This window comes from Danio rerio, chromosome 11, assembly GCF_049306965.1.
Source record: "Danio rerio strain Tuebingen ecotype United States chromosome 11, GRCz12tu, whole genome shotgun sequence".
Classification (NCBI taxonomy): domain Eukaryota; kingdom Metazoa; phylum Chordata; class Actinopteri; order Cypriniformes; family Danionidae; genus Danio; species Danio rerio.
Window position 1 is genome coordinate 21,532,683 of NC_133186.1, and position 26,253 is coordinate 21,558,935.

Genomic DNA, 26,253 nt, shown 5'->3' on the forward strand with positions numbered 1-26,253 from the left:
CAGCACATAAGAGCAAGTAGCCTGATAAAATATAGGCATATTTGTTGCGCTCAGCAGCTATTCACTAAAGCTCTTCATTTAAAGTTTCATTTATAAATTTGACCTTGTTTTATAAAACATAAACACTTGTTTGAGGACACAGAACACATTTTTTTGTTTAGACTTTTCCCCAATGCGTTTAAGCGGCGCTGCGCTGGACTGGGTGACAGAAAAAAAAAGTAGGCTAGATTCTGCTTTCACTCACCCAAAAAATGCTCTGTTTGCACGATTTAATATCGTAGTATCCAAAATACTTTCTAAATAATATTTCAAACCTTCTCTGGTGTTTATTGTTTTTAAAAAATATCTAAAGTATTTTTTTTTTCAGAGAGGCCTTTGTAAAATGAAAGTTATATGTGGCTTAAAAACATAAAAAAAATTCTTTAAATTATATTTCAGTATAGCTTAGGCTATTTTATCAATGTATAACACTATATTGTTTAAAGTCTACGAAAGTGGGCACGAAATTTGTAAAGTTTAATGTCTTTCAGTTGTATTCATGTTGTGTAATATCTCCAAAATAAAAAATAAAAAAGCTGCTCGCGGCATCAACAGAGCTGTAAAGGGAGCTCTTTTTCTCGGTCTCACACACATGCAGGCATGTACACGCGCACAAACACACCTTTTAAACTTGACAAAAACTCTCAAACCTTTACTGTCTGGCTGTGTCTATAATATTGTGTAAATATTATTATGCATTATTGAAACATCGAGGACACAGCAAAGAATGTCACGATAAATTAAAACTACTTTATTATTTTATGCAATAACCTTACATTTAAAAGACCCCATAAGGCTAGATGTTTTCTTTCCCTTATTTATTTATTTGCGCATGTACTCGTGCGATCGGAAAACTGTGTCCACCTCTCCTTTCACCCTGCCCCGAAGCCCCAGTTGGGTCTCTTTGGCCCAAGGTATTCGGCGGGCCGAAAAAGGCCAGCCGCTGCCCCCAAGAAAGCCCCGCTTTGGCCCGATTAGGCCCCGGAAGTGACAGTGGAAACGCCACATTGGAAAAGCTATTGTGATTTCAGTGCTAAAACGATATACTGTGTCTACAACAATACTGACTACTACAAGCATAGTTTTAATTAAGTCACAGTGGGTAATAATCTATCCAAGTGTGACCAGATATTTGTTGAAATAAATTAACATTGCATCATCTCTATGAACCAAATCTACAATATCAAGCCTGCTATGCCAAATGAAGCCAAACTACAGTTGCATTAACTCGGTCTGTTAGTCAGACTTCACATAAACCAGACAGTTGTGATGTCACTCACATTACATGACATTTTAAAAAGACAAATCATTTATTATTCAGAAGGAAACATTACATTTGAGTGTGTGTTAATGGAGTTGAAGCTTGTTGAAGAAATGCCATGACTCAATCTTCATATCCTTAGGACAATGGGGGCACGATGACACAGATCTGCTGACGCCTTAAACTCAACGAACAGAATCTTTTTTGTCTTGCTTCCATAGCAACTGGAGTCCTTTGACATAAATGATTGTATGGATTAAACATGTTCTGAAGTTAACCATCTGGCTAACGTGAAAACGTCACTCAATCATTGTGCTAGTGGCCGGTGTCTGTCTTTGACACTTTGCAGCCTGTCAGAGGTGCTAATGGGATTGGCCCTAAGTAGGCGGCTTGTTTTCTCTTCCTTTGGTCTAAGAGGTTAGTTAATCTGACCAACTGGCCGGCGTGCTCAGAAAGTGTGGTTTTGGCAGAGCTTGACGCCTGTGTCTGCTTGTCTGGACGCTAACCAGACGCTGCGTGTTTGACTGGTGAAGTGTGTGTTTCATCGTGACATGACTCACTGATCGTGTTGAGGGTTTTTGTAGGATTTTTTAGGCCCCTCTTGGTTATAGCCAAATGTAAATCTGTTGATTGACAAAGTAAAACAATACAAAAACTAAAACTAGGTAAGAAAATGTTGAGAGGTTTAATTATAACTTGAGATTAATTTGCTGTGAACAACTCGTTGTTGTTGTTATTATTATTATTATTATTATTATAATTATTATTATTATAAGTTGTCATCTGAGCTGTATTACCATTTTATACTTTGTACTGACATGAGTTTTTGGAGTTTTGTTTTTTCTGACATTTTGGTGCATTTTCTCGCAAAATGTTCCATAGTGATTATCCGAAAGTTATAAATAGAAAGAGAATACGTGCTTTAATGTGTGCACTTAATATAATTGTTCTACCTGAGTATTTACTCTAAGAATGCAATTTGATCAAGTGACTGTTTTTGATGTGGACAGCACAAATATTTTGACCCCATTGATATCTATCTTTAGCATCATCCATTCATGATTTGTTTGACCCTAAGTTCACGTTTAAGGATGCTAATGGCTAAATATGTCTAATTAACTAGTTTCTAGTTTTCAAAAATAAATGAATATATATATATATATATATATATATATATATATATATATATATATATATATATATATATATATATATATAATTCTAATATATATATATATATATATATATATATATATATATATATATATATATATATATATATATATATATATAGTTAGAATTATTATTATTATTTTTATTATTTTATTTATTTATTTTTTTAAAGGTTGCATTTGCATGATGTGGCACATTAAATGCTGCAGAGTTTTTGCTTGAGGGAAGATAAGATGTAGACACTTTTCACTATGAAAGAACTGCAATTCGTAAATGCCTTCACAGAAGAAAGATCTGGATCTTGAATCGCAAAAAGAAAGAAAGACCTGGATGTTTTCTTGCTGTGTCTTTGTTTTCTGGGAAGAGTCTTGGATTAAAAAAAAAACTCATGTATTGGCTTCCACATTTAAGCAGTTATTGATAACTATCCTATCAAAATATCCATATCAGTGCATCCCTAAAATTAACAAAAATCAATTATACTATTTAATTAGTTTTATCTGACAGTTTTTTACTTTGCCTTCTAGGAAAATCTGTCTCCACTGTAAGTGCCCTCGTGAGGAGCATGTTGTGACTGCCATGCCTCTGGAGATGGAGAAGACGGTGACCAAACTGATGTACGACTTCCAGAGGAACTCTACATCTGACGATGACTCTGGCTGTGCTCTTGAGGAGTATGCTTGGGTGCCACCCGGACTCAAACCTGAACAGGTAATGCAGTTTACTTATCTTTTTTCAAAGTAGACTTGTGGCCTGTTTACATTGAGTGATACGGTATGGGTCGGTACGGGTCACCTTTATCAGGCTTGTGTTTCCGCTGCCAAAAGGCTACCAATGGTATGACACAAAGTTTCATTTGACGTCATCCTTGCTCATGGAAATGTCAAAGTAAAGCAGTACAGGTCGTTCACATGTCATATGAGAAGCACTTCTCACAAAACAGATGCTTTATACACATAAATACCTGTGTATAAATGTTTATTACTAATCCTTCTATAAACATGATTTGATTGTAACTGCAGATCAATGATTGAGTGCGATACTGTAATTATATAATGTACATAAATAAATGCAGCACATATATGAACACAAACAAGCCGCTTACAGTTTCTGACATGTTACCAATTACAAGAAAACTACACACAGCATAGATTTAGTCCTTATTTGGGTTAAAAAACAACACGCAACATATAGCACACATTAACCTCTCATCTGTATCTTTAATCTTCAGCAGCACATGTAACCTCTGTTAGAAAGTTATTCCATCATTCTGAGTTCATAATAGTCCAAAAGGTGATGATAATAGTTAAACATGGCAGTTTGTTTATGTTTTAGGTTGCATCACTCTTTTGTTTGTCTGTTTCTGAAAGGATGTCAGAAGCACTTCAGTAATCGCTCACGTTATTATCATCAGCTCAAGAAGTTAATTTCAAATATAGAAGTGCACGCAAGCTCTCTAGAAAAAGTAAAACCCCTTGCACTTTTAGACAGCCTCGTAAACAACAAGAGGACATACGGTGGATTCAGCTCTTTTTCTTGGCTTTGTGGCTGTTCATCAAGACGAAGACAAGGTTTGTTTCAGCTTGGAGCGACCATGGCTCATTATATGTATATGATATTACAGTGTATTTTCTTGGCTTTGTATTTAAAAATGCCGCTTACTTTGTTTTCATTCTCCTGGCCTGTGAACACGCTTAGTGACGTTTCACTGTAAACCAATAGCGTTCAACTGCACATCTAGCTCTGGTTTTTGGTACCCTTTTGTTGTGTTAGGTACCCTTTAGAAAGGGTAGCCAAAAATGGTAGATACGGTTTGCTTTTTGGTACATTTGACAGTGTAAATGGCCAAAAAAGCATACTTAACCATACCATACCTTACCACTCAGTTAAAATGGGTCAATATAGTATCGTACCTTCAAAAACAGACCCAAGAATCTCAAGGTTTTTGGTAATATTGAAAAAAAAAATCCCAGTTAAGTTTGCTCATATTTGCAGTTAATATTGATACAATGCATAAGCATAAACATCTTTCAGTGAACTTTCTCACAACACTTACCTTAATTATTGCATGATTAACCAGTAGGCGAAGAGTAGGCTGTTTTCAAGTGGCTGTTCAAAAGCATTCAACCAAATGAGTGTTTACACCACACAATCAATTCAAAAAGTGGACAAAGTCAAAAGTTTAGACCTTGTTTATACCCGTATTTAGTGTCCTTCACTTGGGATTTGATGATTGAATCAACAAAAAATACATCATACTAGGTATAATACTTTTGTTCAATTAGGACACTTTATAGATTGAGGGTGAAGATGTGTAAAGTAAAACAAAATATTTATATTTCAAATAAATGCTGTTCCTTTTGAGAATTTTACTCGCCAAAAACTTCTGAGAATAGATATTTACCTGACGGCAAGGTATTTTATTTTTAGACTCATTAATAGATGGACAATATTATGTTTTAAGGTGTTTTTCTTTTTTTCATTGGCATGTTTAAAGCAACATTAAGACATTCTGAATACAATTTTGACAAGGCTTTAAACGCTCAGAATTCAAATACCCTTGAGATGAATGTCTCTTTATGATCGCTCATTCTTCCTCTGCTAATGTTTGTTACTATAGCAATGCTCGACTTCACAAGGCTGGTGAGTGTGTGTGGTTTATAAGACACCGGTGTGTGTACAGCTCTTTATGGGCCAGTGAAATCATTTATAGATGTGAGTTTTATTTTCATGATGAACTGAAGAAACTCTTGTTAATGCAACAGCAAAACGGGTCAATAAGTAATAAAGCACCAGTAAAGCTGCCAGCCATATTAGGTGTCTGGAGGTCACATGATGTGCCTTGGATTAGTTTTAGTTTATTAATTCACATTTGCTATCCTGAATGGTTCTATCTGAAAAAGATAATAAAACAGATGGTCAGTGCTGGACTGATATTTATATGTTCATTATAAACACTTGCAAAATTGATGGTAGCCAGTGTATATAGCAGAATAATCTCTTAGATATTCAGAATTATACTGATGTCTGATTGTCTAGGCAGCTTTCCAAGAGCCCTCAGTTTGTGGAGGCTCTGGTTTAAGTCAGTACCCACAGTTTTTGCAGCATTCAAACAGATGGATTGGAGGAAGTTGCTGGGATACAAGAACTCGGTGTCCATGCATGTTATTAGCAAGCTATTAATTATGCCTTTTCTCTGCGCTTTGAAAGCTGGTGTCTGCAGTTTCACCCAGAGACAGTGATTACCTCAGGCCATGACAAATTAGCTTTGCTTAGACATAGAGTGGAAATTTAGGCCATCCACATCCATAATAAGATAAGATGGCAGATCCCTGCTGTGCATTTCAGAACATTTGGGATCTGGTTTTAGTACATGAAAATTGTAGCTGAGGCATATAGAAACTGAAGAAAGGCTGCATAGGTAAAATGTAAAATCTTGCCCTTCTTTTTTGTTATGTTATTCATTTAAAGGAGTGAATATCTTGGCAATATTACTGCATTGCAGACACCGAAATCTTTTTTTAGACACCTGCAAATGTTCATATAAGACAACTTATTTAATTAATTCTTGTTTCTACAAATGTATTTGTCCATCAACATAGTTGGAGGTAACTACACTTGCTGTATTCTAATGACATTTTTGGGGAACGCAGTATTGTAATGAATTGCATTTTAAATTTGTGTAATTTGATTACAGTTACTTCAGTCTAAATTTGAACAAGTGAATGATGATCTCTTTAAGTCTTTTGAATATTTTAAGGTGCTGTGATCAACCCATTGTAAGGTTTTTGAGTGAATATCAAATTACTGAAAGAGCTGCAGGTTATTTTGTATTTTTATAGGTATAGTTTGTTTTAAAATAATTAGTAATCTGATTACTTTTTACATTAATTAATTAATAATGTATTCAGATTACAATTTTCCAGTAGTAGTCGGTTATTTGTGATCTATATTTTTTTTAAAGTAACTTACCCAACACTGTCCATCATTTAGATTTTTCCAAGTTAATCTGCTTGCCACAATATGCTGTATTGTCCTTTTCCTATGTACTGCTGTGAAATAAAATAAATAATATATAAATAATATATAATAAATACATTTTTCAAGACAACACTTGAAAATGATCTGTTTCCCTGGATTTACTTGAATAATTAGATATGACTTTTAGTAACATATTAATATTTGTTTTATTCTATACAACAACAAAAAATAATATTGTGATTTAATAACATTTTAAATAAACAAATTAATCAATAAACAATAAACAATTAAAGGACTATTTAATTGTTAGTTAAACTGTTTTCATTTATTGTGCTTGAAAATGAGCGTTATTTCCAAATTATTTATTTCTTTACATTTTTTAAACCTCCTTTATCTATATTCTATATTACATTTTAACTTTTTTTTTTTTGGGGGGTAACATTTTAGTTTAAATATCAATTCTCAGTGTTAACTTAGTGGCTTATTACCAGACAATTATTAAGATATTGATTGTTTATTATTATTTAGAAAGTACATGATGTCATTCTAAATCCCTAATCCTAAACCTAATTTATACCTTAATATATATTAATAAGCAGAAAATTAGGAGATTGAGGCAAAACTCATTGTAGTTGTGTACCTTAAATAAAGTGTGAACAAAATTAGTAATAAATATAGTTTACAGAATAAACCAAATTGTATGTGTTACTCAAACACCTAACTTTAATTTGTAAATCGAGATGAACTGAGATGTTGCCTCTTAATTTTTCTATGGTTAGTTATACTTGTGTCATAGCTGTGGAATATTCAGACAAATCTAATTTAGCATGACCTCTGTAGTCTGATTTACTAACAAACACCCCTTATAAACTGGCCCCTATGATTAAACTTATGTAAATTAATGCAATTTTACGTCTATATACAGTGTAAGTGTTAAGATGAGGTACTGCCAACACAGGTTTTTTAATCAAATTCTACGTCTATATACAGTGTAAGTGTTAAGAGGGGATACTGCCAACATAAGCTTTAATTCCCTATTAATTTTATAAACTTTATTATATTTACATGATTTGCCTGTAGCTTGCAATAGGCCTGTGTGCATTCAGGATCATTTTACCACCAATAGTCACAATTCATTTTAGTTATCTGGGGGCTAAAAAAAAAGTGATGTGCGTGCAATTCAGTTAAAACTTGATTAATGTTAAAAAATATACATATTTAAATATGTAGTTGAAGTCAAAATAATTCTCCCTCCTGTAGATTTTTTTTATTCATTTTTAAATATTTCCCAAGTGATGTTTAACAGTTCAAGGAAAATGTCACGATGTTTCCTTTAATATCTAAAATTCCTAAATTCTGAAGAAAGTCAAAATTCTTTAACTTAATATTAGGAATAAAAGCAGTTAAAAATAAATTTTCAAATAATTTTAAGGTCAACATTATTATCATATTTCTTGGGAGGATTGGCTACAGAACAAACTACTGTTGTCCAATAAGCTGCACAATTTAGCCTCATTCACACTACAAACGACTTGCAGCGACAAGCGACCTGTTCGTTACAACGGAGAGAGAGCAACTTTCGGCGACCTCTGTCTATGCGAGCGACAGCAACCATTGGTGACCAGATGGGCATGTCGAGCTACGCAACAAAGTTGAGAATCCGTTAACTTTATGCAAATGAAAAAGCGGCTTTCTTGAGTGACAGCCAATAGGAGCACCACCAGAGCTCGCATGATCCTCTCTCAGCTCCTGCAAAGACCGGTTGTATTCTCTGTGCTGTAAAATTATACAGACCTGCGTTTGCAGCAGATCGCCACCTAGAGCAACAGGTAGCTAAAAAGTTACTGCTAGTGTGAATGAGGCATTGTCCTAACTTGCCTAGTTAAAGTAATAATCTAGTTAAGTCTTTAAATGTCACTTTAAGCTGAATACTAGTACCTTGAAAATATGTAGAAAAAAATATATTTACTGTTTTAATGGCAAATATTAAAAAATAGTTAGTAGAAATTAGTTATTAAAACTTATGTTTTTTATTTTCTTCCTATTAAACAACACTTGGGAAATACTTTTAAAAGAGTAACTATAACAGGAGGACTAATACTTTGGATGCCAACTGTATAAACTAACCTTTTAAAATCTTTTGTTGTTGTTTATTTTTGTTTTGGTTTTGTTTTAGCAGCAAATTATGGTTCAGATTTACTGTGTCATCCAGTGTATACTGTGTCTCTTCTCTGAGGCGTCAGTTTCTTTTATTCAATGAAAACAGCTGTTAGGTCTCTGGATATTTCACCCAAATCAAGAGCTTTTGCCTTTTTTTCATCCTCTCTCTGCCTGACACAAAATACAGTTGCCAGATCCCTTGACACCAGGGCGGGTTGCCAGATCCCTTCCTGCTGATTATAGTTATTTCCACAAGCTGTTCCTCTGTGTGAGTGCTTTGGGCTCTGGGTCCATGTCCTTCAGATCGCTGCGTCACAACAGCTCTTTTGCTGGCCCAGGGAATGTGTTATTGTTGGACGTCTGCACTGTAATTTACCAAGACCAGACCACAGTTGGTGTTTCGTGAAATTTTCAGCTATCCCAAAAGAACCTCTGCACGAGTCTTACAGAAACCCCTTGCTAACACTATAGCGGCCAACACAAGCAAGGGAAGAGCCATCAGCTTCTTTAAAGAGACAGCTTCTTATTACAAGAAGGCATTAAACACCGGACATGGACACAAATGAAAACAAATCCCACGCCTAACCGAAGCTGATGATTTCAATTCGGAGCGTATCCCAAATGTTTCCGGGCCTTTGTGGGAACACTTTGGGACCCTGAGATTAACAGTATTTCATCTCTGTCTTTAGATATCAGTCACTCACACAGACATGTAGAAGCGCACTCTAGTCGTGTTGATATTTAAAGGTGATTGTGTAGTTTTTGCACCCCTAGTGGGAACAAATATTACTGCAATCTGTTTGATTAAACAATTGAAGAGTAAGATTTGGTAGTTCAGGAGTATTATTTAGTAAACTAATCATTGCTTGCTGTTTTATCAGTCTTTTGTTTTGCAGAATCTGTTTGTTAAGTCGTGACGTATGGAATATGGTTTTCGGATCCAAGTCGCAACTCATTTGAAATGAAAAAATATTTACTTACGACCATTTTTTAGTCATGGTGAACACAACAATTTATAAAACATCAATTACTTTCTGGCCATCCATGACGTCAGACTTAAGAAGTGGATAGATGCTTTGTAATTTTTGAAAAATCCTTCAGATTTTTTTTTTTTTCAAATTTGGGCAATATTTTTGGGCACTGTAAATCAGGGCCGCTGCTGGCCAAAAGGGTGAAATTTTAATGCGGTGCCCCCACAGAGGAACAAAATCACACAGACATATGTATTTAAACATGTATTTATTTGTTTATTTATTTATTTATACACATAAATATGCATATAAACACTAAAAATTATACTTAAACATTCAAACATTTACATTACAAAATAATAGTTTGCATAAAAAAAACACTGACTTGTCCTCTGCAGAAATATTCCTAAATTTAAACATTTACAAAAGGTAAGGAATAAAGGCATCTCTGTGCCTGTAGAGTTGGACAGTCTTCAGTGCTGCATCCTGTGTCATACCTGTGCAGCTGCTGATGCCTCTGGAGCAGTGCTGGTCATTCCACCTCATCTTCTTCATGTACAAGACAGAAGAAATCAGTCATTTAAAGGAAAAACTCATGACATATCATTAAAACAATGGGCTAGTCAAGCACTCTTCATAATGTGTCTAAACTACAACCAATATGTAGATTTAACTTGTCTTGCACTATTAATTTATGGTGACAAAAGCTGATCCTTGCTCTCAATATAAATCTAAGATATTGGTTGTTTTTAGGAATAAATGAGTGTATTTTTAAACAAAAAACTTTAACATTCAGAAAAAAAGTCAACATTAATGAATTCATGTAATAAAAATGGTTTCTGGCCTGTGGCTTACAGTAATGTGACTCATTTTATATTATTGATCATTCAGAAATTACAGAATATTAGTCAGTTTTGTCGTTTCATATAGTAATGTACAAAAATGAAAAACCGGCCTATTAAAAACACACCAATCCACCGATTTAAAGACTAAAGAGACTTTATTGTCATTGCAGTGATACAAGCAATAACAACAGCAGCAGCAGCAATAAGAAATATATAGAAATAGAGAAAACAATAAACAATGATATCTGCAAAGAATTATATAATATATAATTATATAATATAATAACTATATAATAAGAAATAATACATACAGTGAAATAATTGTGCAGTGCATGTGTATGTACAGTAGTTGGTGTGCAAACAGAATTGTTAAGTATTGCACAAGTTAATAAAAATAATTGAGTTTGTGTAATTATTAGCAACATGGGGTAAAAGAGGAAACTCAAAGTTATGGAACATGTCCTGTCATAGTTTAAAGCACAATGTACAGCAGCAAAGCAAGAAACTGAACGTGAACAACAACACAAAGGCAGATTTGTGCAATTGATGAGAAGTTTAAACATTAGCATCACTAATTTACTTAACCAAAAATATGTTTTCCAGATTCATTGAAGTTACCTGAAAGTGATACATGTGATTCATCTTGTACTTTTTTCTTCTTCTCGGCTCCAGACTGCTGTTGTCTTTTCACGGGCATAGAGCTGCAACTTGCATCAATTTTAAGTATATACTGCTAGCAGTCGCAAAGATAAGTGGACCGGGCCACGTGCGCGCGCACACGTAAACACGAAAAAATTTACATCGCTAGTTTGTTTTTTGTGTCCGTCATTTTTTAAAATGTATTTAACATGTTATCAATGTTATATTTATCATGTTATATATATTTCACACTCAGTTTATGAGGATATTATTAAATAAATATCAATATTTTTTTTAAGCAGCCGAGATGGTGCTCCCTGCCGGAGTTGAGGCCCTATGCAGCCTGCATACTCTGTGTATAGCGAGCGGCGGTACTGCTGTACATACACTGATTGGTTCCAAACAATCCATTTGTGTTGGGACATCATGAAGGAATTAAGTTAACTAGCAAATTTAAGTGGATTTAACATAAAATGATTAAGTTGTGACAAAAAAATATTCAAGAATCGTGTTTTCGCAAACGTCATTTTTTGAGTGTAGGGATTAAGGATTATTTTGATTTCTTGACAGCTATGTATATGCAATAAAGTCATTTTTATCATATTTCTGGGTGGTCCATGTTTGTGTATGTAGGTATATATTAGTACCAGGCAACCTGTTTTGGCTGTTTTGTGTCAGTGTCCAGGGTTGCTGGAGCAACGGGGGCGGAGCCAGCACGAGCAGGCTCACACAGAAGACAGCAAGATTGCTAAGAGTGCATACTTCTACTGTTTAACATGACTGCGGGGAAGGCAGCATGTTGTCTGTCACATCATTTGGGATGCCATATTGAAGGTTGCTGCACGGAAAACTTTATATTTTGTACTAAATCTCTTTTATCTTTTTAGATATTAGTCTGAAACGAATCGTTCGGTTCGTAATGCGTACCGAACCGAAAGTCTCGTACCGAAAGGTTTAATACGATTACGCGTATCGTTACACCCTTAATATATATATTAATAATATAATATATATACACATATATACATATATTACTTAAAAATTATCTTTTATTTTGGATACAATTAAGCATAATTAATCTTTGCCCAGCATTAATATTGTAATGGCATGACTTAAAGTTAACAGTTTAAAACTCTTCACACTGACTTCAAGAAGTTGCCAGTACAATGTTTTGTTGAATTAATTTATTAGAAATGGCTTTACAAAACAGTGTTTCTTATGGAAGTGAAGGGACATTTTTTTCATGATTTTTTTTTAAAGCTATTCGCTTGTTAAGTCATAATGTATGGAATACTGTTTCAAAATCCAAACCGCTACTCATTTGAATTAAGAAAATATTTGCTTATATAAATAACCACTTTTTAGTCATATTACACATTAAAGTAAATGATACTTTGCTGCATCACAGACACCAATATTTTTATAATTCTTAAAAAATGTATCTCTTTCTGCCCAACAGATATTAGGCAAGGATACATACACACACACACATGTGTGTGTGTGTGTTTGTGTATGTATATGTATATATCGTGATTTTCGTAAATAATACAGCGCTTGTTAACGTTTATGATTACCATTTGTTGAGTCTTAACGAACGGATATGTTAATTACTATACTTCTCAGGACTAGTGATTAATTTATTTTGATATATACATTTTTTATATGTTTAATTAGATAGTTCTTTTAAATATTAAATATTTATTCTTGCTTGTGGATTTTTGTCAAAATGTACATATTGTAAAGACTAATGAATAGGGGCATATTTGACTTCTATTTCCACCTTTGGTGATTTTAGTACTTAAATAGTTTTGTTTCAGCTATTTGCCAGGTCAACAAACATGATAAAAATGTTTTAATGGATTTAATTGTTTTGAAGCTGTAGCAAAACTATTTGCAGCATTATTTTTTATGTCTCAGTTGCTCTTTATCATGTTTTTATTCTGGTTGTTGATTATTATGGTATGGCGACAGAGGCAGATGGCCCCCGCTGTATATCAGATTAAATCATTAGGCATCAGATCTGTGTAATAGGTTTGGACGGGTGGTCTGAGGCTCCTGCTAAGTCTGGACTCTTTACTGGCCTGTTTGCATTTTTTAGAAAATGACTCCCCAGACAATTACATTATATAGTAAACCATAGACTCGTGTTATCACTATTTGGCCAATTAGGAAATTAAATGTGTGATTTAATTACACTTAAATAGATAAACGTTGATTAGATGCCTTTCTTGATTTTCTTGATTTGACATTTTCATCCAAAGATGTAAAGCTTGTATGGTTAATTAAGTTGGGATGAGCTCTGTCTTAAATGCTTGTTATTTTGAGATAAAGTATCCTCCACATAAGCAGCACACAGGGGATAAAAGGGGCCGATTCCATTAACTCATTCTCTGCTCCTTCATAAATCACTCTGACTGTTATAGCTGTGTGTGAAAGGCAAGGACGGGGGTCGAAATGGGGGGAAGGGGTTAATAACAACAGCCATGTAGAAATTCCACCTCTGTGTTTGTGACACCATCACCTAAGTGCCAAAATCACAGTATTTGATTAACAGACCATCTGAAAACAAGACTTACCTGCATTTAAACCTGCTGCTGCTTTAGTGGAATTTTTTATATATCTTCACCTTGGAGTTTTAAGGTTCTATCTGCATTCTTAACAATTTTGAGATATTGAGCTTCAAAGTTTTTGCATTCCATATAGCAGGTCTCTTTCATACATTAACATGACAGTGACCCTAAATGTACTCTAAATGTAAAAAATCTAAATTCCCTTAAATTTGCAAGTTGGGGTAAAACAAACAGGGCAAATGCAGATATTTATTCATTCATTCATTTTCCTTTTGGCTTAGTCCCTTTATTAATCTTCCAGCTGCAACCCATCACTGGGAAACATTTATACACACTTATTCACACACATACACTATGGACAGTTTAGCTTACCCATTTCACCTCTTTGGACTTGTGGGGGAAACCCGGAGGAAACCCATGCGAACGCAGGAAGAACATGCAAACTCCACATAGAAATACCAACTGACCCAGTCGAGGCTTGAACCAGCAACCTTCTTACTACCTGCTGCACCACTGCGTCACCCTCAAATGCAGATAGTCATTTTCAAGTCATTTTCTGCTTAAATTATATGGTTCTGTCTAGCAGATCATTACTTGGAGTGTGACTTTTTAAGAAATACAATCAGTCTGCTTATTCATAAACTTAAAAAAAAAAAAAAATTGGTGTTGTAAAAATGTTTTCTATAACATTTATTTAATGTTTATTATTAATTTATTTCTTGTTCAAATTAAGTATTAGGCATGGGACAACAAGCGTTTTCAAGGTATACTGCAGTTTGTAAAAGTCAAGGTTTTTAAACCGTCGAAAGTTTTTGCAATACCGTTCCTAAGGTATGAGTAAGATTTTTTATGTGCGTTTTTGTTTTTGTTTTTTTTATACTACAAAATCTCTAGCAGAAATGATGCCGTTTTAAATTGTAAAAAAAAAATCTTTTAAAACCAATGCAGACAGTGAAATTCAATAACTCATTTAGCCTGACGTGTTTACTGCTCTAAAATATTTGAAATAAAATCGTGATATTTTTATCCAAGGTTATCATACCTTTAGAATCTAATGGTATACCCATGCCTATTAAGTATACAAGACTGTGCTAAATATTTTTTCCAGTGCAGATGTTACTTTTATGTAATTAATATGGTAATATTTATTGAATTATATACTTTATATGAATTATTGAATTATATGATTCAAAAATTAAATTAAGTATTTGCCCTTTAAGACTTAATATCAAATTAAAATTAAAAATTTTATTTCTTTAATTTAAAGAACACAGACAATGAGCAAATGAGTTTAAAAAGGATGAAGACTATGTAGGTCGAAACGTTGTCACATTAAACAAAAATTGACAGTTAAAGTGGCAGTGTGCTGATTTTTATTTTATTTATTTTTTATTATTATTATTTTCTTTTGATCAAATGAGTTTAATAAACACAGAAAAAAATTAACTGACTATATATACACAAATAAAAATATATTTCACATTTAATATATATGTTTTTTATATTCATCACATTTACACAAATCTTTTCAGTTTCAGGTTTCTTCTCAATTTTGTATGGTGCAATATTATTTACTCGACTTGATTTTGTGGGGTTTTTTTTCTGGTCTTTCCCACTGTCAATGGAGCAATCCCGCAAAATGACAAAGAAAGCTGATAAAAATCCTGATTGGTCCTTGTGTGTGCCTTGGAAATGCTGATTGGCTCACAGAAAGAACCTTTTAGAGCAAAGCTAGAGTTTGACTTTGTAGAGAAAACCTTTTTTGTTTTTTAAAATAAAGTCTTAAATTGTAAACCACTTATAAAAAAAATCATATAAAAACATTTAAATAAGGTTTAATTAATAAGAATCAAGTCATTTAATAAGAATATGTAAACAACTAAATTTTGACAAAATATAATATATATTAATATGCTTTGTTTTATTTTATAGAATTGTTATTTATTGTTTTGAGTAGTTTTTTAAATTGTATTTATTTAGCATTCAATTTATATTTTTTCACAATTTAATATTTATTTTATTCATTTATATTTGCAATTTTTCTTTATTTATTTTTTTATTTAATTAAATAAATAAATATTTTTATGTATTTATTTTCTCTTTTTTTTCACACAAAAGCCAAATGTGTCACTCAAACCTACGCATTTAAGCTTGATTGATTTAAAAAAAAAAAATTTTTTTTTTTGTTGTTATTTTAAGTGAAAGAGAATTGAGAATAACCCAACAGCTGTTTCTCTCTCTGTTGTTGTTCCAGGTCCATCAGTATTACAGCTCTTTGCCGGAAGATAAAGTACCATACGTGAACAGTCCTGGAGAGAAGTATCGCATCAAACAGCTCCTGCATCAGCTTCCACCCCATGACAATGAGGTATGATCAGCTTGAAAAGGTCACCTTTCACGGTGCATGTATGTTTGCACCTTTACATGTTCACCTTTTCATGACACCTTTGACCTGGGCTGTTGTGAGCAGGTGAGATACTGCAACAGTCTGGATGATGAGGAGAAACGAGAGCTCAAGCTCTTCAGCAACCAGAGGAAGAGGGAGAACCTGGGCAGAGGAAACGTCAGACCCTTCCCCGTGACAATGACCGGAGCCATCTGTGAACAGGTGGATATATTATTTATTAGAGATGTTTATCAGCAGAAACACCAACTAGTTGTCTAAATGAACAGACAAATAAATGTGGGAAAAAGACGGCATATTTCAAATCATTTTGTGAGATTTGTCAATCTAGAAATCAGTTTTTATATGTATTCCCTTAAGAAAACAGAAGTGGCCTTACTGCTGTCCTAAGAGTATACAGTTGAAGACCTAAAGTTATTAATTATTCTTTTTCAAGTATTTCTAAATTGCAGTTAAATGGAGAGAAGATTTTTAAATGTAATATTTTTAATAATAAATTCTAATAACTAATTTATTTTTTCTCTGCCATGGTGACAGTACATAATATTCTACTAGATATTTTTCAAGATACTAGTATTAAGTGCTATTAAAGGCTTAACTGGTTTAATTCCAGTAAGTTAACTGGGTAATCTAGGTTCATTAAGCAAGTCATTGAACAATGGCCAATTGAAATACTAAAAATATATATCAGGTGATATGGCTGTATTTTGGTGCTGTTGGGAGGTGTGCCTTAGTGTCCCACCAATGATGATATATAGCCGTATCGCACTTCTACTCATGTGATATTGCATTTATACAACAATTTGACAGCACAATCATGTATATAGAAAGATCAAACACAGAAAGTCTAAAAACCCTTTTGTAAGAACTACTTTCTTCGGCCATTCTTTCACATCTGCAGCTGATGTCAGAACAGCAGAAACCATGGCTACTTCACAAATGTCACTTTAGAGCTAATGTTTGAATGATTCTCTAGCGTAATGTCTAAAATGATGACAAAACAGGAGACGTTGCTCACATTTTACGATTATAAGGCTGAACAGCATGAAATGCCACCAATCTACAGAGAAATCTCCCAGTATTTTTCTGTTGCAATCGAGATATCACAACAATTAACCCTGAACAACGTTAACACTACCAGATGCAGTTATTATTTAAATTAAATTCTGTAGTAGTATTAAATTCTGCTGTAACGAAAACAGGAGACTCACTAGAAACAAACAGATGGCCAACAAAAAAGTAACTCAGGGTTATACAAAGTGGCCAACACAAAATATATACAATCCTGATATCAGAGTCCTATCTCACACTCAATGCACTACAACTACAAGAAAGACACTTAGCAGTTTTATAATGATTTAATAAGCTGTAATTTAAAACTACATTGGGTTTTTCTCCGCTAAGGGCTTATTGTGTGTTCTTTGTCGCCATCTTGTGGATGGTGGTGGATCTCAGTGATTATAAACATTTTAAATAGGCACTATCCTTATAAATAAACTGCATAGTTGCAGTCTAAACAGCTACAATCTCACCTAAAAAGTCTCAAAAGTACATTATGTTGTCCAACAGCTGCAATATTTGTCAAACTGAAGTGAGTTTATTGTTCTGCTGTCACTCTATGTGGGTGGAGTATTACAGAAGAGTGACGAGTTCTGATATTGCAGAATATTGCACAACTATCAGCCAATCAGATTCAAGAACCAGAGAGAACTGTACTGTGTGTGTGTGTGTGTGTGTGTGTGTGTGTGTGTGTGTGTGTGTGTGTGTGTGTGTGTGTGTGTGTGTGTGTGTGTGCGTGTGTGTGTGCGTGTGTGCGTGTGTGTAGATACTAAGGAAATGTTAAAAATCACAGACCTTATATTTTTGCCTTTAACTATAGGAAAAAATGTTCTTGCAAATAATATATGAATTAAGTAAAAGCCCATTTCAGTTTACATGTAGAGAATCATTTCTATTGCAAGTTTGTGTGTCTCTTGATCATATGTATATTTGTTCTATTGTGTTTATTTGTGTGATTTGATGTATTTTGCTCATTACTTTTAATGTGCTTATTACTGACTGTTCACTCCTCTGTCACAATGTTTTAACGTTGTATAATTTAGGTTAGTAGTTTCTTCTCTAATACTGAGATTGTAATTAAGAATCGCGAAATCTATTAGCATACTAAATGGCATACTTTATCAGAATGTTACACGGCAGCTGAACAAGAGAAAGTATGGGTAGGGCAAGCAAATATCTAAACAACTGGCCTGACTGGACCAATAATAAAAGTCTGTAGCATTGAGACATGCCTTACCTCAAAAATAAATAAATTAAGACATGCATTTCCTCATGGTTTTGAAGATGATATCAAGTTGTGGTCATTTGTGTGTATTGTTCTTGTCAAAGTTAGAATTTCAAGTATCAAGATAACATTAGTTCATTGAAACTTATGCATATTTTCATATTTAGTTTTAAGGCTTCCTCTGTAGGTTTGTGTGTGTGTCGCCCACCTGGGATACCATGTTAGTGCCAGTAAGTGAATTAGAGCTGAGTCTAAGCTGGATATGCATGTCTGTGACCACCTGCCTTGTTTCTCTCCCCTTCTGCTACCTCTCAGGAACAGATGTCACACTGACACAGTTTGTCTTTTTTTCATGTTTGAAATGTATCTGTGAAACACGTGAAGCCCTCCATTTAGCCCCCACTGCAGTTAGAAAGATGCAGTCTTTCTAATAAATATTGGTCTCGAAGGCAAATAATGTACAAGTGTGTGTGTTTGTGTGGAGATTCATGCATCTGTCTGTCCCATTAAACATTTGCTGAGTCTCGACGTAGCACATGATATTGAAAAATGCTGAAGGGGCCTTTAATGGAGAAAGCAGCTAATATCAGCTCTTGCATTCTGTTCTTAGATTCAGCACGGTGGTCACAATGTTTTCAGAATGCTAGATGTGCAAAAATATTTTAACACAAGTTTGATGGCAGGATGATGGTTTTTTTTTTGTTTTTGTTTTTAAAGAAAAGGCTATATATTTAATCAAACAGAATACAATGAAATTGATGATTTAGTTGTTATTAAATAAAGATAAGAAATATTTTATTAGATTAATACAATAAAGATGACTATCATGTCATAAAATAATTACATTTGATGAAGATATTTAAGAGAATTTAATGAGGAATTGAAAAAAATACATAAATATTTAGCCTGGAGCACACATGTAATCCTCTTAAGATGTATTTTTAATGTAATATTTTCAGTCACTAATAAATAATGTGGTCACTTTTTTATATAAGAACTTCAGCTAATCATTTGGTGGACGACAAATTGAACTGTAAACAGGTTACCCTGCTACTAAATCAGCCGTAAATGTCAACACACCTCTTTTTAACCCTTTCCTTCCTGTCTTGTAACTCTCTCCCTCCCACTGTTCTCTTATTTTCAGTGTGGAGGACAGATCAATGGAGGTGACATTGCGGTCTTTGCATCACGAGCAGGTCATGGTGTTTGCTGGCACCCCCAGTGCTTTGTGTGCAGCATGTGTGATGAGCTGCTGGTGGATCTGATCTACTTCTACCAGGACGGGAAGATCTTCTGCGGTCGCCATCATGCAGAGAGACTCAAACCCCGCTGTTCAGCCTGTGATGAGGTTAGACACTTTCACATTGACATTACTGGACATGAGTTTCTATATGCTAAAAATAATCATCATTACTAAATGTAACATTGCAGATATTTGGATTCAGTCCTTTGTAAAAATGCTTGTTGGATAAATTATGAACAAAACTAACATGGAGCAAATTAAAACATTAAAGAAAAGTGTATATATATATATATATATATATATATATATATATATATATATATATATATATATATATATATATATATATATATATATATATTACACCCACCGACTACTTTATTAGGTACACCTTACTAGTATCGGGTTGGACCACTTTTGCCTTGCGAATTGCCTTAATTCTTCATGGCATAGATTTAACAAGATACAAGATTTTGGTCCATATTGACATGATAGCATCACGCAGTTGCTGCAGATTTGTTGGCTGCACATCCATGATGCAAATCTCCCGTGATTCAAATTCTACCACATCCCAAAGGTGCTATGGTGAGATATGGTGAATGGGGAGGCCATATGGGTACAGTGAACTCATTGTCATGTTTAAGAGTTCCATGTATCCTGCTGAAAGTAGCCATCAAAAGATGAATACACTGTGTTCATAAAGGGATGGACATGGTTAGCAACAAAACTCAGGTAGGCTGTGGCTTTGACACAATGCTCAGCTTTGTAATTATGTGCCCAACGTGTGCAAGAAAATATCCCCCACACCATTACACCCCCACTAGCATCCTGAACTATTGAGACAAGGCAGGATGAATCCATGCTTTTATGTTGACGCCAAATATGACCCTAACGTATGAATGTCACAGCAGAAATTGAGACTCATCAGACCAGGCAATGTTTTCCCAATCTTCTATTGTCCAATTTTGGTGAGCCTGTGTGAATTGTAGCCTCAATTTCCTGTTTTTAGCTGACAGGAGTGGTACCTGGTGTGTTCTTCTGCTGCTGTAGTCTATCCGCCTCAAGGTTGGACGTGTTGTGCATTCAGAGATGCTCTTCTGCCTACTTCTATTGTAACGAGTGGTTCTTTGAGTTACTGTTGCCTTTCTATCAGCTCAAACCAGTCCGGCCATTCTACTCTGACCTCTGGCATAAACAAGGCATTTGCGCACAAAGAACTGCATCTAACTGGATATTTTAATTTTTTTTTCTGACCATTTTCTGTAAACCCTAGAGATGGTCATGCGTGAAAGTCCCAGTACTCAGATGAGCTCGTCTGGCACTAACAAAATGTCAAAGTTCAACGTCACTTAAATCATTTTGTTTCCCCATTCTGATGCTCTGCTTGAACTGCAGCAGATCGTCTTGACCATGTCTACATGCCTAAATGATTTTAGTTGCTGCCATGTGATTGGCTGATTAGAAATTTGCATTAACAAGCAGTTGGACAGGTGTAGCTAATAAAGTGAGTGTATAAAAATAAGTAAAAATGTATAGTAGCAAAGTGGAAAATAATGTAAATATATTGCATCAGGCAGATGCTTTTAAAATGTGGGATACTGAAGCTGCTTTTGGATGTGGTTGCTTTTTACGTTCGCTTTCGAATTTATGAATTATTACTGACCACTTATTTTACAAGATATAAAATTCCTAAAATTCTCTTTCCTCTCTATAAGCATCAGACACTTCCTTATAAAACAGTTTATGATTCTACACAAAGCAATATGCAATTCTGAGCTTGGTTCATGCCTGTGAGTGGGCTTGAGAAACCTCCTGTAGGAGATGCTCTCTTTCCTCTTCGTATGTACCAGACGCTTATAAACACACTGTTACAAAGAACATAGAAATAATTTTTCACTTATAAACAAGCAGCTTTGTTGTAGTAAATGAGTCAGATTTTATTTAAAAATCAAACAAATTTGAATGATAACAAAATCTGATTCCTATTGAGGTTACTTGTTGGTTGCTTATATGGTTTTATTTCTCATTTCTCTGAGAAATTTTGTTGACTTAAATCAGTCTGAACAAGAAGTTGTATGTTCATAATTGTGTCAAAAACACTTGATGTTAATTAAATTTGACTGCATTAAATTGTGGTCACATTTATTGTTCCTCTTCTAGCAGGCAAATTCCAGATGAGATCTCATCAATCTTAAGTTTCGCATGACCAGAGGTCTTCATTGTGTCAAGATTTAGCAAAACCATGTTAGGAGTTAATTAAAACTAATTCCAATATGAAATCTGATTCCTGAAATTTAGTGGAGGAACTGAATCGAATTGAATTTGCAGCATCAACCAACAGAAAGCTGCTTTGTTTAAAAGCAATGCTTCATACATCATTAGTCACGATAGATAATAGACCTTTTCTTCCTGCAATTTCACTAATGGGACCATTCTTTTTGTTGTTAAAGTAAATGTAACCACACCTTTAAATCTTTTATTGTGTAGTTAAAGATTGCACACAATGATGTTTTTCTAGTCCTCATTTGATGTTAAGGCTGCCGAATATGTTGCATGATTACCATGGTTACAGAACTTCATCTGTGTAGTGATAATAGAGTTGTGCAGAAACAGCACCTGACTCTTTTTTTCTGCTTGTGTCTCTTAGATTATTTTAGCAGACGAGTGCACAGAGGCCGAGGGCAGGCACTGGCACATGAAGCACTTCTGCTGTTTCGAGTGCGAGACAGTTCTGGGCGGCCAGCGCTACATCATGAAGGAGGGTCGGCCCTACTGTTGCACCTGCTTCGAGTCCTTGTATGCCGAATACTGCGACTCCTGCGGGGAACACATCGGTAAGAGCCCATCCATCAGTGACGACCTGAAATCCTCTCAGTGTCCATGCAAGTTTGGTCCACTTTGCTTTTGCAGACATTACATCGTAGCTACTGGCTGACCTGCTTTTAGTCTTTTGTTAAGATATTCAATGAAGAAGAGCTGCAAACAAAACAGTTGTTTTTTTATATTTTATTTAAGAATGATAACTCTATATTATATTAAAGTATATATATATATATATATATATATATATATATATATATATATATATATATATATATATATATATATATATATATATATATATATATATATATATATATACTATAATTTATTTTAAAATATCTATATAAAAATGCAAATTATTTATAGTTGCTTGAACAAAACCTCTTCTACAATCCAGATTTTTCTGTAATTGAAAAAAGGGCCTTGTTGATTATGAATATTTGAAAACTTTTGTCAACATGTATGCATGTACTACACTAAATAAGTGCAAATTGTGCAAAATTATGCAAAAAATGCAAATATAGTAACTTGAATAAAGCCTATTGTAGAATATACATGATTTACCAATAGTTTTCAACAGGGAACATCCATTATTGACATTTGTCAACACTAATGCATCTGCTAGATGATGAATGTGTCATAAAACAATCAAATTATATTGACAAATATAATATAATCATACATTAACTTGAATAAACCCTCTAGGATACTCATGGTTTCTACGTAATTGACAAAATAAAGTCTTTGCTTGCCGCTTATAATAATAATAATACTAATAGTATTAATATTTGTAATCTTTTGTCAACACTTCTGAATGTGCCACAGTCAATATGTGTACTGAAAATGATCGAATTCTAGCATTTTACAAGGTTAGGCAAGGTCGTAACAAAAAAACGTAAGAATAAAACGTGGTCAGGAGACGGTTGATCCTGCTTTTTGTCTTTCAGTAACATATTAAAAGAGAAGAGCTGCAGACGATAGTTTAGTCTGGCGTTCACGTTCAGCAGTTGGCAGCCGGTTTCAGAGAAATTCAATCCGGAATTACTTTCCACACAGGACCACAGAAAGTAAATTGGTGAAACTGATTATAAACAGGAAGCATCAGGGCGAGTTTTCAAAACAGATGTTGTCCATTAGAGCGTGGCTGCTTAAAGAGAGCTGTGATTAAAATCAAATGCATTTCTGCAATATGTGGCACACCGTATAATCAGTTTGCTCCAAACACATCTACACCTCACCAGAGCCACGCCATCCATCAAAAACCTCTTTGTTCTATACTTGTTTACTTAGTCATTTCAAGTGCACAAGATCTGAAGGTTATGTAACATCACTAAATGTTCACACAGTGCTGTTGAGTGGCTTTTTGGAGCATTTTCTAGGACTATTGGAATTTCTGTAGAAAAATGTTATATTTTTTCTGTTATTAAAAATGTTTCATTGCTATGTTTCTGTCTTTAAAAATGTAGTTTTTATTATTTTTTTAAAGTAATAAAATGCAAATCATGTATTTAGGAAACACATTTGTCTGTTAATATTTATTTTTCATGTACTAAGATTGTCTTTATAAATAATATATAAATATATTAATTTATTTATGTACTGGTTGTGCAGGTATTGACCAGGGCCAGATGACGTATGATGGTCAGCACTGGCATGCCACAGAGGCTTGTTTCAGCTGTGCTCGCTGTAAGAAGTCTCTGCTCGGTCGTCCTTTTCTACCCAAGCAGGGTCAGATCTTCTGCTCTCGGGCTTGTAGTGTCGGCGATGACCAAAACGGCTCTGATTCCTCAGATTCTGCATTTCAGAGCGCCCGTTCACGTGAAGCCCGTCGCAGCAGCTCCAAATCCAACAAGAGCAGTACTGGAGGAAGTGGAGGAGATGGACACCAGAGTGGGAAAGCTTCAGCTATGCGTTTCTCTGCTGATGTTGACCCACTGTCTCTGCAAATGGATTTGCTCAGTCTGTCCAGTCAAACTCCTAGCTTAAATCGAGAATCTCCATCCTGGAAGACGCAGGCTGAGATGTTTGGATATGAGGGTCGTAATGAACTCTCCACAAATCCTCTTCATTTGCTCAGTCAGTGCAACATTCGGACTTCCTATTCCTCAAATCTGTCCCCTGGTCACCTATCAGATCCAAGGCCCAAGGAGCCTGCGTCTTCTAAGAGACCCCCTGTATCTGCTCTAAAAGGGAAGTCTTTGAATGAGAACTGGTTCCAGCAGGGACCAGAGGACTATTATCCACCTGCACTGCGAACCCAAGCGAGCTTTAACGAGGTTCCACACAACAGCTTCATGGATAAGCGCTCTGTAAGTCTGCATGTGTTCCAGAGGGAGAAGGAAAAGGATGTTGGGCCACAGATGAGCCGCAGCAGGAACCCCATCAGTGCACTTGGCTTTAGTGAACAGCTCACACCACTGGAACAAACACCACGCGGCTCTATGGAGTCACTGGCTCTATCTAATGCTACAGGTACTTTTTTTTTAATGTTTACATCATTTTAAAGTCAGCATATCTTACCAACCACAACCCTTTGCAAAGTAGTGTCTATTGAATATTTGGGTTTCTAGGATAGAAAAGCCAAAAGGTACTAATATGTACACTTTAGATACTTATATGTACTACATTTAAGGTATTTGTTTTGCCCATTTGATGTACCTTTAAGTGTTTGTATCTACGTTTACAATGCCAGTTTAGAGTCTTGCACTCATTTAACCCTTTGATGCATACAATCACACATGACTAAAAGGTTTGGTGCTTTGCATGATCAGCTGTTAAATTAAAATCTGCTATCCTACGATGGCTGATCTAGAGCCACAAAAAGACACAGGCAGTGCTTGTTATTAATGACAATTTGTCACAGTTCAATCAAGCAACTTTTTTAGGTTTCAGACATTTAAATACACTTAAGTACTTGCAAAATATAACATTTGTTTTGTAAAATACATGCTGATGTCTATGGAGACAGCAATAATTATTTTTTAACATAATCAGAGGATGTGCTGTATTCATATCAGATGCACAGTTTGTTAAAACGTTTATTCTATATTCTCCTCCTATTTAAACAGCCACTTACTTTCATGTACTTCAGCAGAAGTTGATGATGAATTAATATGTTGTAATTTAAGAAGCTTGAATCTCTCCACTGCACCACAGACTACAGTTTTTCTTAATTGCTTTGGCACATTTTTCAAAACAGACTTAACAATCTAATCTGTGAGTGCAAATCTCAAAATGGTTTGCTGGAACTTCAGAACTTTATTGCATGTCTGCAAAATGTATTTTATACGCCTAAAACGTTTAATTCATGCTTCAAAACCTAGTTACTGTTTCAGTATTTTGGTCAAGGCCACCAAAAGATAAAGCCTTTGCAATTGGCCTAAATTAATAAGAAATCACAATCTGTTGTGAGCAATAATATAATTGTTCAGAGAACTTAACTTATTGTTTCGGAAAACAAAATTTCAATCGAGAATTGAGCCAAAGCAACTCAGAAAAACTAACATGACAGCGCCCATTACCCTTAAAATTGTATAATATCATCATTAAGCTGTTTAAATGACAAGATACATGTTTTGACGCATATTTGAGAATTAGAATATCAGATATTTCACAATATATTCATTCGTTTTCTTTTTGGATAGTCCCTTTAATAATCTTGGGTTGCCACAGCGGAATGAACCGCCAACTTATCCAGCATATGCAGTGCATGCTCTTCCAGCTGCAACTCATCTCTGGGAAACATCTATATACACTTATTTACACACATGCGCTACAGACAACTTCGCTTACCCAATTCACCAATACCACGTTTTTGGACTGGTGGGGGAAACCGAAGCACCCGGAGGAAACCCACGAGA

General features: G+C 34.6%; 1 protein-coding gene across 6 annotated transcripts in view; it reads left to right on the plus strand.

The window, feature by feature from the left end:
- Nucleotides 1–26,253, plus strand: part of prickle2b (prickle homolog 2b) — a 190,700-nt gene that overhangs the window by 162,225 nt on the left and 2,222 nt on the right. For all 6 annotated transcript variants that reach the window (XM_073915553.1, XM_073915552.1, XM_068224119.1 and 3 more), the window contains 6 exon segments: nt 3,001–3,184; nt 15,894–16,007; nt 16,110–16,247; nt 19,472–19,675; nt 22,218–22,404; nt 24,005–24,865. In XM_073915553.1, the coding sequence (XP_073771654.1) occupies nt 3,053–3,184; nt 15,894–16,007; nt 16,110–16,247; nt 19,472–19,675; nt 22,218–22,404; nt 24,005–24,865 (1,636 nt within the window). In that variant the 5' untranslated portion in view covers nt 3,001–3,052.